The following is a 13,838-nucleotide window of genomic DNA, read 5'->3' as shown; positions in this document are numbered from 1 at the left end:
GGAAGGCTTTGTCAGGTCTCAGATTTCTCTGGCTACTCCTTTCCTCCGCAGGTGGAGCAGGCAGGAGAGATGTTAGTGAAATGAATTGTGAGAATAGTTTCCAACATCAGCCTCTCATATCAACACAGTTCCACTGTAGTGTGGATTTGCTTTCAAAAGGAGGTTTGGTGTGGCTGTAACTTATGGAAAAATCATAAATGTCATTCTCTTAAACTGTTTGATATATCCGCTCTCAATTTTTTTGTGTGCATATACAGTATATGTGTGTGTGTGTGTGTGATTCCTCACCTTCACAGTTCTTGCCATCTCCAACCAGTGTAAAACCAGGTCGGCAGCTGCAGTGAACCCGGACGCCTTCTGAAAGACACAGCTGGGCGCAGCCTCCATTCCTCTCCTCACAGGGGTCCCTCACTGACACACACGCAAACAGAGAGAGAGAGAGAGAGACACACACACACACACACACACACACACACACACACACACAAGAATGAAGCCAGGTCAGCCCAGCAGGTGATTCTTTGACCTTACTGGTTAGTTCATGAACACAGATTTAATTCTCAGCTGCAGATTAACATCTCACATTTGACTCCAGCACGAGCAGCTTCTTATTCAGAAACAGCACCAAAAAAAACAATACCAATCATTCCAATACTGTGTGAGTTATGATATCTGAAAGATCCCTAGTAAAACTAACACAAACATTTTCAAACCCAGGAGTTGAAATCTGAATAATCTGAATTCCTGCTTTTTACTGTACAGTAACTGTTTCCAAAGCTGCTTCTCAAATCCCTTTCCTGCCTAGATTTCCGACCTTGCACACTAGCAGCAGCCACAAAACTTCTTATTTTTGCTGTAATTTGCAAAAGAAGCACATCAGAAAGATAGCCCACTCTAATGAACTCTGTCTGTCCAGCGATTTCTGACATTATTCCTGCTTTATGAGAACAAAATGACTCACGTTCACAGTGTCTCCCATCTCTCTTCAGCTGGTAGTTCTTTCGACAGTCACACTTGTAGTGATTGTTCCCCATGTCCACACACTTATGCTCGCATCCACCATTCAATACCGAGCAAGAGTTCACAGCTTAAAGGGAAAAGAGACACAGAAACATGCATGGTAAATAAGAATTAAAAACCCATCAGCTCGGGTGTTTAATTACAGAATTAATGGATGTGGAACGCACACAGGACGACAGATATAATTGAATTTGCTGGCAATCTAAAATGGCTTTCACACCTTAAACTCTGCAGCCGTGTAATTATGGAAAACTCTTGGGTAAAGGCTGGAAACTGGAAAATGATATTCAAGCTGGGTTCAGTGGGTACCCCTGGTTACTTTCTAATGATCTTTCCATCCCATTACTCCTGTGATTTAATGATGTGCCAAATATGAATATCAGCCGTGTGCCTTCTGGGTGCTCTAAACACAGACATGATGACACAGACGGGCTGTAAAACTGAGAGAGCGGCTGGCTTTCAGCATTGATGACTTCAGCAGACACAATTAGCTGTCCCTCTGCCTCCTTCCCTATCCTCTACCGCTAAGCTGCGGTCAAAAAAGTGGGAGTATTAAGAATGAAAAATAAGACCAAAAGCAACAGAGGAGTACTGATTTTCAGCAAGTAACAAATTCTCTCATTACCTTCAGGTTTTATGGTGCTAAAATGGGAAAATGTACTTTACCATCTTATATTTCCCCTTTCAAAGCATGTCAGAATTTCTAGACGCTGGGATTAATCATGGAAGCTCCTAGTGTTACTGCATTATTTTAACTACATATATTCTTCCAGCTGAGCTCATACACTGCACATGGCTGACTGTCAGAGTAAAAATAGTAGATGTCCAACTGATAAATTGTATGCATTGTATTACAATAATATTGTAAGTTTTATTTTAGTTTAAACTTTCTGATTGTAATCAGTAATAATTTAGTATATGCTGGAAACATCTGCGTTTTTTCCATTGTGTTCTGTGTGTACTTGCAGCATTCCTGTATTTGGTTGTGTTTTCTCATTTTTCAGCATTTTCTTCTAAATGCTGCACATGTGTTGATGTGAAGATGTTTTCTTAAGTTGCAGTGTATTGCGCTTTCAGGGCCACTGTGGTATAAACAGTTTAGGTTTCAAATATACAGTTTATGTATTTTATATTCATACTTCATGTTTGTCTACACAGCTGTTTCTCTTATCTTATCTTATCTAAAGAATAGTTCCTTTCTTTTTTCGAGAGTTAGATGAGAAGATTGATACCACTCTCATGTAGAGGTATATCTTGTTTGTTTAATTTGTGCAAAAAACAAAGTGTAAGAAGTGAACATTTTGCTGTTTTACTTGTCGCCATCGTTAGGTTGCTGGGCAACCAGCAGAGACTCAAGTAAGAGACTGTTCCCGAACAAGAAATAGTCCCGCACACAATCCCCCGTAAAACCACAATTTGTCATCTTTACAGTTTCTGTTTGGATAAACAAACAAGATACAACGTGCTAATAATTGAGCTTTAGAGAGTGGATTATGTTACCTTCAGACAGAGACAGGCTAACTGTTTCCAGTCTTTATGCTAAGATAATCTAACCGGCTGCTAGCTTCAACTTCATATTGAACAAACAGATATGAGAGTGGTATCAATCTTTTCAACTGCATTGTATCTGTGTTATTCCTGGAAATGTTTCCAAATATCGTGCAATATTAATGAGGGAAAGATGCAGGGCAGGGTGAGGAGAAGAAGGACTTTTAAAATGGTCACCACAAGTGTAATAAATACTTCTGTTTAGTACTTACCAATGCAGGTCCGACCATCAGCGTGCATGCGGAAGCCTTCGCTGCATTCACAGTGATAAGAGCCCGGTGTGTTGACACAAGTTTGCTGGCATCCTCCGTTGAGCTCCTCACACTCATTAATATCTGGACACACACACACACACACACACACACACACACACACACACAAATGCTCATTAAGAAAACTACTCCACAAGATTGTGCAATAACAAGAACCGCTTTGGCCGAAATTAAAACTTCAGAATTGTTAGGAATGTCAGTTTGCTTCTGACTGCATCAAAAACTTCATTTACAAGCCCAACGGCACAATTAGAAGCCCATATAAACGGCCTCGCTGCTTGAATCATCTTGTGTGTTAAAAAAGTTGGAGCTTTTCGGAGGAATGACAGAGAACTTTGGTCAGTTGTGGGGACATAATGCCAGAGGAATGAATGAAATGAATGTAAGTTTAAATTGAGCTGCTTTTTAGAAATAAGACATTTATTACATCCTTTATAAAATCTCACATCCAACTTTGAGGCTGTGTAATTAAACGTTCCATCTGCAGTGAGCCAAATAAAGGAAAATGAAAAACACATTTTTAGTGTTAGAGATTTAAAGAGTTGTAATTGTATAATTTTGACCAGATCTCAAATGTCTTCTCTGTTTTACCTTTTGCAGACATCTACTTTTGAGTATTATGCATGCAGTTCCCTCTAGGAAAAAATATACATGTGTAATGTCTTCGGGGTGAATGATGAATGGCTTATCACGCTTATTTGTGCAGGAGCGTGCGTGCAATTGATTTGTTTCCTGCACAGGAGAGAGATGCACATGGCTGCACGTGTGTCAGACTGAAGCTCATGTTGCACGGAGCTGAGGAGACAACATACCTGAACACTCCACTCAAGGACAATCAGGCTTTACTACACATCTGGAAAACACATCACACGTCTTCCTAACCTCCTCCCGGTTGTCATCTTGGACTCGCAAGGGCTTTTTCGGCTCGCACTAGTGATGACAGAGTAGATGTGTGCGAGGAGGGGAAAATAATGTTGCAATTTACCGTTTTTTAGGGGGTGGGGGGGTTCATTAAGAACATGTGGTTCAGTTTACTTGAGCATGCAACACTGCCATCCTTTAGGTTCCTCAAAGGTTAAAGCACTTCCCAAGTAGTGCAAATATTAGAAATCATTTTCAAATAGTTTACGTGTGTGTGAGTGTGAGAGTGACAGACCCGTGGGAAAAGCCCTCCCCAAAAGGATCTGAAGACTATTTTAATTAGCCTGTTTCCAATAAAAGGAGGGAGGGGGAAGGGGGGGTGTCAAATTGGAGGCCTGTCGCCAGTAAAAGAATCCTTTTCATACCCTGCACACAGACTAGTGTGATCAAGTTAAATCAATTCATATTTGTTGGCCCAATTTATTCAGAGATCTGCCTGAGTGCTGAAAAAATTAATTACAACCAAACTGCCTGTGAAGAATCACATATTTATGAGCCGTCCTATCATTCTGGGCTCTTTTGTACTTTAACACATTGGCAGTTATTGTAGATGTCTAACAAAACAACAGACGCAGGGGGAGGTTTGTCAAGGTTAATATACTTATTGGTCTCCTCGTGTGAAAGGATTTCAATGGGAGACACACAATGGCTGCTTTTCACCGGTGGGTGAGGTGGTGTGTGTGGCAGCAGGGGCGGGAGTGTTGGCGGTGGTGTCAGAGGTCGAGGGGCATGAGGTCTGAATGGTATCGCGTGACACCGTCTGGCTCTAAGCGGAGCTGCTGAGCTAGCATCTACAACTAGACAATGTAGCAGACCCAACATTTGGGAGCGCTGCTTTGGCGGCAGAAAGAAATGAACAGGTGGTCTTTAGAATGAGCGCCACAGGAACTGAATTTACTAAAAACAAAAGAGAACCAGAGGCAGTCTGGTGTGAGAGCAAAAATGTTAATGTGTTACCTTGTATGGTAAGATGCATCGAATGTGTTTGCTTTAGTGATTAGTAAGACTAACATGATCAAAGTCTTTCAGATTTGACTATATTTTCATCTGAATTAAGTGCAGAGACTCTCAGTGGACTCTAAATGTCAAGGGAAGTGATCTCGCACAGCTGTCAGTTTCCAGAATGGCACACTAACTTTGAAAGTCCGAAAAGTTGAAAAAACTTCTCAACTCCTTCACAGGCTTGTTTTTCTTCAATAGTTCAAACCCAAACTCTCTGTCTTTCCCCATAAATACGACCACACATAGGATTCACACACAAACCCGTAAAAAAAGAACTTCACAGCTGCTGAAGCTGCTTCTGCTTGTCTTCCCCAATGGCTCGCTCTCAGACTTTAAATTATTAGAAAGTGACAATATCCTGTCTGAAAGGTTAAAGGTCAGGGGCATTTGTTCACACCTGCAGCTCTAAAGAACAAATGGGCCTCAGTGCCCAACACTACCTCAGCATATTTCTGTCAGATGCCAAATTGAGAGAGCATGCTGTCTGACGGGAGGAGGTTATTAGAAAGTGGTGCTGCCTGTGTGGTTGGTTCAGCCCTTTACAGCCTGAAGTCTAGACAGTTAAGTAGGTTCTCAGTTGGTCAACCTAGGCAAGGGAATTTTACTCTAATGACCACGAATGACTATATATAGGGCCATTGGATTAATTCAAATGGATGACTTTGCGTATTATCCAAGCACACATTAATTTTATGCACCTAGAATATATGGCAACCAACACACTTATCACTCAGTTATCACTCTTTGGTAATGTGTTTTTAGCATGCCAGTTGTGTGGTGTAGAAATGTTGGATGTTTATCAATTTATTTTTTCTTTTGAAATGTTGTATACTAAAATAAAGACAAGGAAACAGCAGGAATTAAAGGTAAGCTGTAGTGTTTTTGAACAGCGGCACTGTAAAGCAATGTTTTTAGACTAGTGGGTCCCCGTATTGTGTATTGTGTCGACGGGCCGCTGCGACCTGCAAGGTGAGGGTCATGTGACCAATGGAGGTGTCAATAGATCAGTTGCTGGTTTGTTTACTTGTAGAAAAAGGTGAAGAAGCACAAAACACAACTGTCCTTGGAAAATTAGTAAAACTCAGTAGTGAAAATAGCTATTAGGTGTTGTAAAGTGGGGCAGCAGAATTGGAGACGGCTGTTTGTCTTAATCTTTCTATGCATGAGCATGTTTTCTGCTCTAAAAACTGCTCTGGGCCTCTGCTCAACACTGACCTACAAAATTATGAAGCCTACACTTACCACACTGTATGTGAGGCTCTGTGTCCATTTAAGACATGTTACAGTATATATCATATGTGATGTTTTGTTTTTGTTTGAAAACATAACAGACAGACAAACAGCATGTAAATTCATTTTCATTCTGACATAAAAAAAACGTACAGGAAGTCCCAGCAGGGCACAGTCTGTCTGTACACACCAGCTATATCCAGATGTCCATCTTACCGTGACATGCCTTGCCATCTGGCCCCAGTCTACTGCCTTCAGGACACTTGCAGTAGTAGCTGCCAATGGTGTTGCAACAGTACCCCTCACAGCCGCCCTCATCCACTTCACATTCGTTAACATCTGAAAGAAAAGGATTAAAAGGCCGGTTTTACTAGAATAATGCACAGTCCACAAAACACTGCAGCTAAATCAATTGTGAGGACAGAAAGGTTTCTAGCCCCCTTTCAGCTAAGATTTCTCGGTCTTTGTATTGTTTAATTCTTTCCCTTTTCAGCTGGAAAGAAATCAACAAAACTTTTGCAGAGTTTATTTTCACTTGTCACTTTGTAGCTCACGACCCCGCTGCCTCTCAAGGTAATCTCTCTGACAGAGATGCTTTGAACTCCCAGAGGTAAAAAACAAACTGGCGTTAGTGAGTCTAGTGCCAATCTTTAAGAAGCAGTGCAAGAAACGGGGGAAGCTATAAGTTGCATCTTCCCACATGTTGTGGTTCACCAACTTAATTCATAATTGAGAAAACCTTATCACTTATCACATAAGACATATGCCAGTACTTCCACTCTGTCATTAGTGTGTATCTAAACCCAGTCAGCTATTCCAAATAAGCCTAATGTTAACCCACTCTGTAGAGCATAAATGTTTTCATGGTCTTCCCATGTTTCCCGTGTTCTGTCTCTGAGGGTGAAATGATTTCCAGGTGTGGTCCTTGTTTAGCTCTTGTACTCCAGAGAAAACCCTCAGGCTCCTTGTTCTGGTGCTGTATAATTATTCCTATCAACTGTGTATCACCACCAAAGAATGTCTTTCAACACATCATACTTTGTTATGCATGCAACAGCAACACCAGAAAAGTGCTAATATGATCAATCTGTGACACATGAGACATCGATATGGCTACAAGTATAATTTCCATATTAGGCTGATCACTGGCTAAAGGTTTATTACAGGAAACATTTGCCTGACGTCACTGTTGATTTCTACAAAATGTCAATGTGGTTTTTGGAAAAGTAATTTTATCTGATGTAATATTTGCAGTAGTCATATTCAAGTCAAAAAAGAAAAACATTGCGGTTAACTGAAATAATTTTCTTGTGTGCTAAATATATGATGTGACATTCAACATATCAAAGCACGCAGTCTATTCAAGATTTTCACATTTTAAGCTGAAAAAACTTTAAAGCTGTTATCTGTTGACAGCATTCTCGGCCAACTATGATGAAAATGCGTACACCCCTGATATTGCTTCATACTTCTGTTGGAAGTGGAAATGGTGTGTGTGTTAAAAGAGGTAAGAAGAATCTCTGATGCCTGTCAGATGGAAATCACCTCTGAACAAAGATCTTTGTATGAACGTTATGATGTTCTGATCCATGTAGAAACTGATTAAAATGCTGCTATTGCCCCTGTAGTTCTAGTCCACGTGGCAGCAACATAGCCAGACCTTTCACAGATGATGCAGTGTTGTATGTTTGCTTTAGAAAAAGGAGATGGTGACAGAGAAATGCATTGCCCTTACGTGGACACCCCCTGTCTAGGAGGGAGACTAAGGTAACAGAGGGGGAAGGAAAAGTTATTTAATATTTCATCCCCATCTGTTAAAAGACTTAATGGGACCCCCTAGCTGTGCATTGAGCAAAAGCTTGTTTATCTTGAATAACAGGAAATTTCAGGTGCAGAACTTGGAGAAACAATTTGGAAAGAAAAAAGAGAGGAGACAGCAAGAAGCAGAGAACAGCTTGCTTTACAGTAACAAGATGTTTGGGAGCTTGATTAAGAGCACATGACAAATCGAGGTCTGCCTATATAATCATGGTGCATCAAACTACTAACTCTGTGACATTCACCCACAGTTGCCTATGGCTCTTCTTTAATAAACATGGAAGTGCATCTGATCATTACCAAGCTTGTAATTAAGGTTTTTAACATTTATTTAGGCTTTCATTGTAGCAGTCTAATGTCCCGTTCCCTAAATCTCCTGGTGTTTAGGTATTTATGCAAAGGTTAATCTAAAGCACATACAGCTAAATGCATTACCAATAAGCAAAAGCCAACTTAGATGCGCTCCAAGGCCCCTCTGGTAAAAAACCTGAAAACAATTTCTGTTTCAACATGCCAAACGAGCAGACTCAGGGCATTGCCAATATTCTCCTGTTAGTCCAGTCAGGACTTGTCAGTTATGTCCACACTGTATTTCATCTGAAGACTCCCATGGAGCATGAACAGCTTGGCCAGTATTACACACAAACAACAGGGCATGATAAACAGCCCCTACTGCTCAGATAAAATGTCTCTGCCTCCATATGTGTGTACATGAATACACATGTATGTATGTAAAGAGTATGTGAGAAAGATAAGGAGAGAGCTATTGCCTGAAAATGGCACAAAACCACGGCAGTCCATTAGGGCCAGATTGTCTCCAGCTGACCATGTGAGATGCATTATCGATACTCTGTTCAGATCGTTCTAATTGATGGGAGGCAAAACACAGTAGTTTGGACGAATGGGGCTGAATTATTACAACCACATGTATTTCGCATATATCCTCCCTGTGGAGAGGAAGAGATATGACAGCAGCTGAGGTAAACAAGGTCGCAGAGGAAATGTTTCTCTTCTACAGGGTAATAGTTTGTTTCCTGATCTACAGCAGGTAATGCATCAGCAACTTTGGCGAGAAGAAGAGCATTTTAGTGCAATCTGAAGAATTCTGCAGGACCTCAGAAACTAAGGATGGGTCGCCATATTTGTTTTTCAGGCCACACCCACACTTGGTTTCTAAGGGCAGGCAGTTATCTGGGTCATCTAGAGAGGCAGACTTTGTTTTGCTGTCCTTCTCGTTCCAGTCTTTGTATGAATCTTTACTTCAGATATATTGAAAGATTAAGAATAATTGCCTTGTTAGGATAATATGCATGCACATTTTTGCAATGTGCATTGTTTTCCTCAGCAAGGACAGATAAATGGCAAGATGTCCCCTGGCCTCCTCCTTGGCTGCATTGCTCTGCCTCTGCCTTTACAAGCCTTTACTTACACAGTAGTCCAGCGTTCAGCACATTCCCCTTCGCTAGGGGGAGATCTAAGAAACAACCCTAACAAATACACACATACACATAGTTGAACACAGACAAACAACCCTGCTCTGCGCTTTTCATTAACTCACAGGGAAGTGACATGGGCCTGTAACCTCAGGGCTCTGCCCCCTTACACGTCTCCACTTTGATCCCGCAGCTCCTGAGAGCCCTAATGAGCTCTCCATATCAGCTCAGGGTCATTTGCCATCAACATCAAGATGCAGAGCCGAGAGCGAAACCAAATTTGAGGAAACATTCATTCATCAACTAAACTGCCAGTCACCATTCCTAAATATAACCCTTGCTTTAACCGTAGCCTCAAAGACAACTTTTACCAAAATTAAACCTCAAATAAAGACAGAAATCCACACAGTTTCAAGATCCAAATTTTGACTTTGTGGCTTGGCCTTTCACAAGAGTCATTAGTCATGCTCTGGCCCAGCCTGACAGTCATCAAATGAACATAATTCTGGAGTAAAGCGCTTTAACATGAGAACAAGAATAGCTGACTTAGTTAGTGCGATGACTCTTGGACCAAACCTTCAAGAAAAGATTTAACTATAGAATGCATCACCATTTGAGAGACTTAAGGGACTGAGCTATGAATATAAAATGAAATCTAAGTAGATTTACTGAACGTAAGTCTGCCGTGCATGCAGCCAAAAAAATATCCCAGTAGTTCGTACAGCAGTGTGAAGGAGGTGAAGAATAGAGCTTATTAGTAGCATAAAATAGATTTATAGTAGAGTGATTACCACTTTTCTCTGGGTCTGGAAATTACGAGAATGAAAATTCATGAAAATGTCTCTTAAATATGCAGACATACAAGCCTTACTTACAGAGACTTACTACACTGTTGCATAAGGTCTGCTAAATAGATTTGCACTGAAGACAAAGCTGAAAAGACTCTGCATGGTATCTAGACACTTTTTGAGCACATATTCAACATATGAAGACATTTTAATACCTACAAAATAAGATATTTCCTTGGCAAAAAGGCCAGAAACACAAAGAAAAGGATTTCCTATTGTTGCTTAATTTAAATTTGGAATACTAAATTATTATTCTTGTTAGGAAGTGGATCAGGAACCACCTGAACTCCACCCTCGCTAATTGTATGACGATGATGATGATGTGATAAACACAAACTTTAAACCATCGTACATGTGAAGTCACATGTTTTTGAACAGTTTATGAACACTCGTTTAAAACTCTCTTTTGCATCCTGAGCTTTGAATTGAAGTTTTGAACTACTTTTATTCATGCACATAAACAAGATTGCTAAGAGTAGAAAAGTCAACATAAATAGTTCCAGATGGGGCGCCATGTTAAACTTTTCCCTCACGCATAACAACACCTCTCAGATGCTCACTGTGAAACATAGCCATGAGTGGTATATTACTTTATTAACCCTGTATATCTCATTACACAGTATCTGTAAACAGCCCCTCGCTGTCTCTCAGAACCCAAAGACAATCCGATTAACTGCGACCCACTCAAAGTTGAAGGATTGTCTTCGTGGAAACCATCCTATTTGGCTTTGAATCTGAACTGTTACTCTTGGCACATGTTGGTATTAAGATGTCTTGGTTCAGCTGTCGTGCACAAGGATGTATTACACAGGCCACCCGCATGCAATGAGCACACGTGGAAACACGCATGCATGTAATTATTTCTATAAGTCTCCACAGACCTGCCCGATGTCACTGAGGGATCTTTCATCCTCCGAGATAAAAGGTCTCAAAAGACAAAATATGACACTATCAAAAAGAGTCAGGCCTTTTTCTTAATGCATCTAACAAACTCCACAATCCCCATTCTTTTAGCAAATATGCTTTTATTGCTGAGGTTTTTGTTGAATGATTCTCTTTCTGTCAAGCATACATGTTCTGGGACAACATATAATGATAACATGGAAACCTGACAGAAACTAACCAAAACAATACTGGGTGACACAGTATTGTTTTGGTACATAAGCAACACAAAATGTTATAAAGCACTGTGACCCTCCTGAACTAAAGCACAGCACCTCCTTTAGCTTCACGTCCCCTGATACCCAAACACCTGCTGCCTTTTCCTCCTCGATATTCACCAGTCCTGACTCCCTCATGTGGCCTCTGAGCCTCATACCTACAAATCTGGATCATCAATCTTCATCTGACGGATGGACTGACAGGATAGATGACACACACACACACCACTTACCTCAACACACAGTCATTCTTTTATACGTTTTGGAAACACATCCGTATGTGTTTAAAGTATAGTTCACTCTCCATCACTCAGTAACTCAGTGTATGTTTTTCAAATGTATTAACATATTAACAAGCATCCCTTGAAAGAATAATTCATAGATGAAAATCAAATGGAAAGTGTGTGTCTCCTGTTGGTTTATGAATGGTGGTGATAACGGTTTCCCATCAGGAAACGAGCACGAGAACAGACAGCTGCTTGAATGTTCTTGTGTTCTCTGCAGACAAACTTCGGCCACCGAGCCCCGATGCCTGCTTACCTCATTAGGTGTTATTGACATTACTTGTCCTCTACAGTACAGTACCTCCCCTTTCCAATTTCTCCAAGGACCAACGCTCTTCCTCCCGATTTGAAGTACTTTGATATTAAATAAATCAACTAACCTCTGATCATGTGTTCATTCCCCTCATGTTAAAAACATTAGACAAAGAAAGACAAGATCAATAACTGAATCAGCAGGCCTCAGCTGCGTGGCATGTCCCTCAACGCTGTTCAATGAAAGTGGTAGGTTTAGATCTCAGTGGTCGGAAGTGATTTACTGTTTCTTTCTCACAAGATGGAATCTGAGTATCTGGCAGGAATGACTTGTATTTCCTACAAGTCTTTATTCCCACATTTCTATTGTAACAAACCGACACAGCAAAGGAATGCAACTTACCAAACAACTCGTCTACAGTATGTCTACCATCACAGCTGGGCCGCCAATTATTATTTACGAAGAAAGTCTGCAACACTAATCTCTTAAAACCTACGTCTCAACGATAGATTTTGCAAGCTTTTTTGTATAACTGAAAATGACACATTACCAAAAGGAGACAACATATTTGATATTGCAACATCCACTCTTCAAATAAACCAAAGGGGAATAAATGAGAACTGTAAAACAGGAAACCGTCTTTGACTGACCTTTTGAACTACTGCAGTAGAGCCAGCTAATAAAGCTCTAAAATCACTACGGTTTGGCCGTGAACTGTATTTCAAAGCTGAGACGTTCCACCTGATGCTTTGATAGGCTCATTCCCATTTCCTTTGCTCCATCAGTTCTTTTTAATTCTTTTTTGGCATCATCACAGCCAGTGATGCATTCATTATTCTAACCTGCAAGCTGAAAATGTCGGGCAGCAAAAACTGTTTATTATGATTATTTGTCATTCATTGGCTCTGTAGAACTACATTGCTGCTGTGATGTGATATTTGCTGTTTTGTTTCTATATCTTTGCAATTGCCTTGGGGAGCACAAAGTGGCGTGCACAAAGTCTGATGTCACATGTGTTTGGTTTGGATCCAATTATCTAATCAACCAGTGCTCTTAGTTCAGCGTGCCGTCGCTCATGTTAATATGACTGTGGGTCAATGTGGGGGTGGCACTGTCAGTCGGCCACTCGGTCCACCACTTTGGTCCAGACTGAAATTTATCAACAAAATTAGGTGGATTATTATGACATTTTGTACCACATGTTCCCCAGAGGATGAATCCTGGTGACTTTGGCGATCCCCTGAATTTTCGTCTAGCGCCACCATAAGGTTGACTATATAATTAGTCCAGTTTTTTGTTTTTTTTGACCGAATACCTAGAAAACGAATGATATTAATATAGATATAATTAGCAAATGTTAGCATGCTAAGATGCTAAGCTAAGATGCTGAACATTACACAAAACAACACATAAACATTATACCTGCTAAACATCAGCATGTTAACATTGTCATTGTGAGCATGTTAGCACGCTGACGTTACCATTTAGCTCAAAACACCACTGTGCCTAAATACAGCCTCGAGTTGTAGCCTACACCCATACAACAAAATGCAAAGACTTCTAACATTGTAATTTTGCTCTATCTCATATGTATTTTGAGGGGATGCACAGTTAACTTCAACAATGCCTATTTCTATCAACTAAGATTTAAACCATTCACACCAGATACAAAGATATCATCTTGGGCCAATAGTTGGCTACCATGACAGAAAATTAGTTGCACTTTCTGTTTACTTTAGAGAGCCTTTAAGCAGAGGAAAGAATGGTCCATCAAGTGCTGTTAGGAAAAACACAAGATCCTGTGAACTAGACCAAAGGTCAAAGGTCGTTCATAGACAGCTGAGGGGCTTTAAGGAACCTGTCACAGAGAGGAAAGTAAGCTTCAACAATCACCTCAGTATCAAATAAACATGAGACAAAAGTGTGATTGTTTTCAAGATGTTGCATTGAATGAAATGGACAGCTAGCTAAAGAAAGGGATACAATCAATCATGGCTTTCAACACTGCAGAAGAATACAAGTTGTAATTAGGTCCTCATTCAAACACAC

The 13,838-nt window shown here is 40.5% G+C and overlaps 1 protein-coding gene across 1 annotated transcript in view; it reads right to left on the bottom strand.

Moving 5' to 3' along the window:
* The window catches only part of egfem1 (EGF-like and EMI domain containing 1), a 52,627-nt gene that overhangs the window by 27,545 nt on the left and 11,244 nt on the right, over positions 1–13,838 (bottom strand). The window contains exons 5-8 of the mRNA XM_070905725.1: positions 6,210–6,332; positions 2,781–2,903; positions 962–1,087; positions 289–411 (exon numbers count right to left, since the gene is read on the bottom strand). Coding sequence (XP_070761826.1) covers positions 289–411; positions 962–1,087; positions 2,781–2,903; positions 6,210–6,332 — 495 coding nt within the window. The remainder of the gene's footprint in view (positions 1–288; positions 412–961; positions 1,088–2,780; positions 2,904–6,209; positions 6,333–13,838) is intronic.

The sequence above is a fragment of the Enoplosus armatus genome, chromosome 5, assembly GCF_043641665.1.
Source record: "Enoplosus armatus isolate fEnoArm2 chromosome 5, fEnoArm2.hap1, whole genome shotgun sequence".
Classification (NCBI taxonomy): domain Eukaryota; kingdom Metazoa; phylum Chordata; class Actinopteri; order Centrarchiformes; family Enoplosidae; genus Enoplosus; species Enoplosus armatus.
This window is presented reverse-complemented; position numbering and strand designations above follow the sequence as displayed.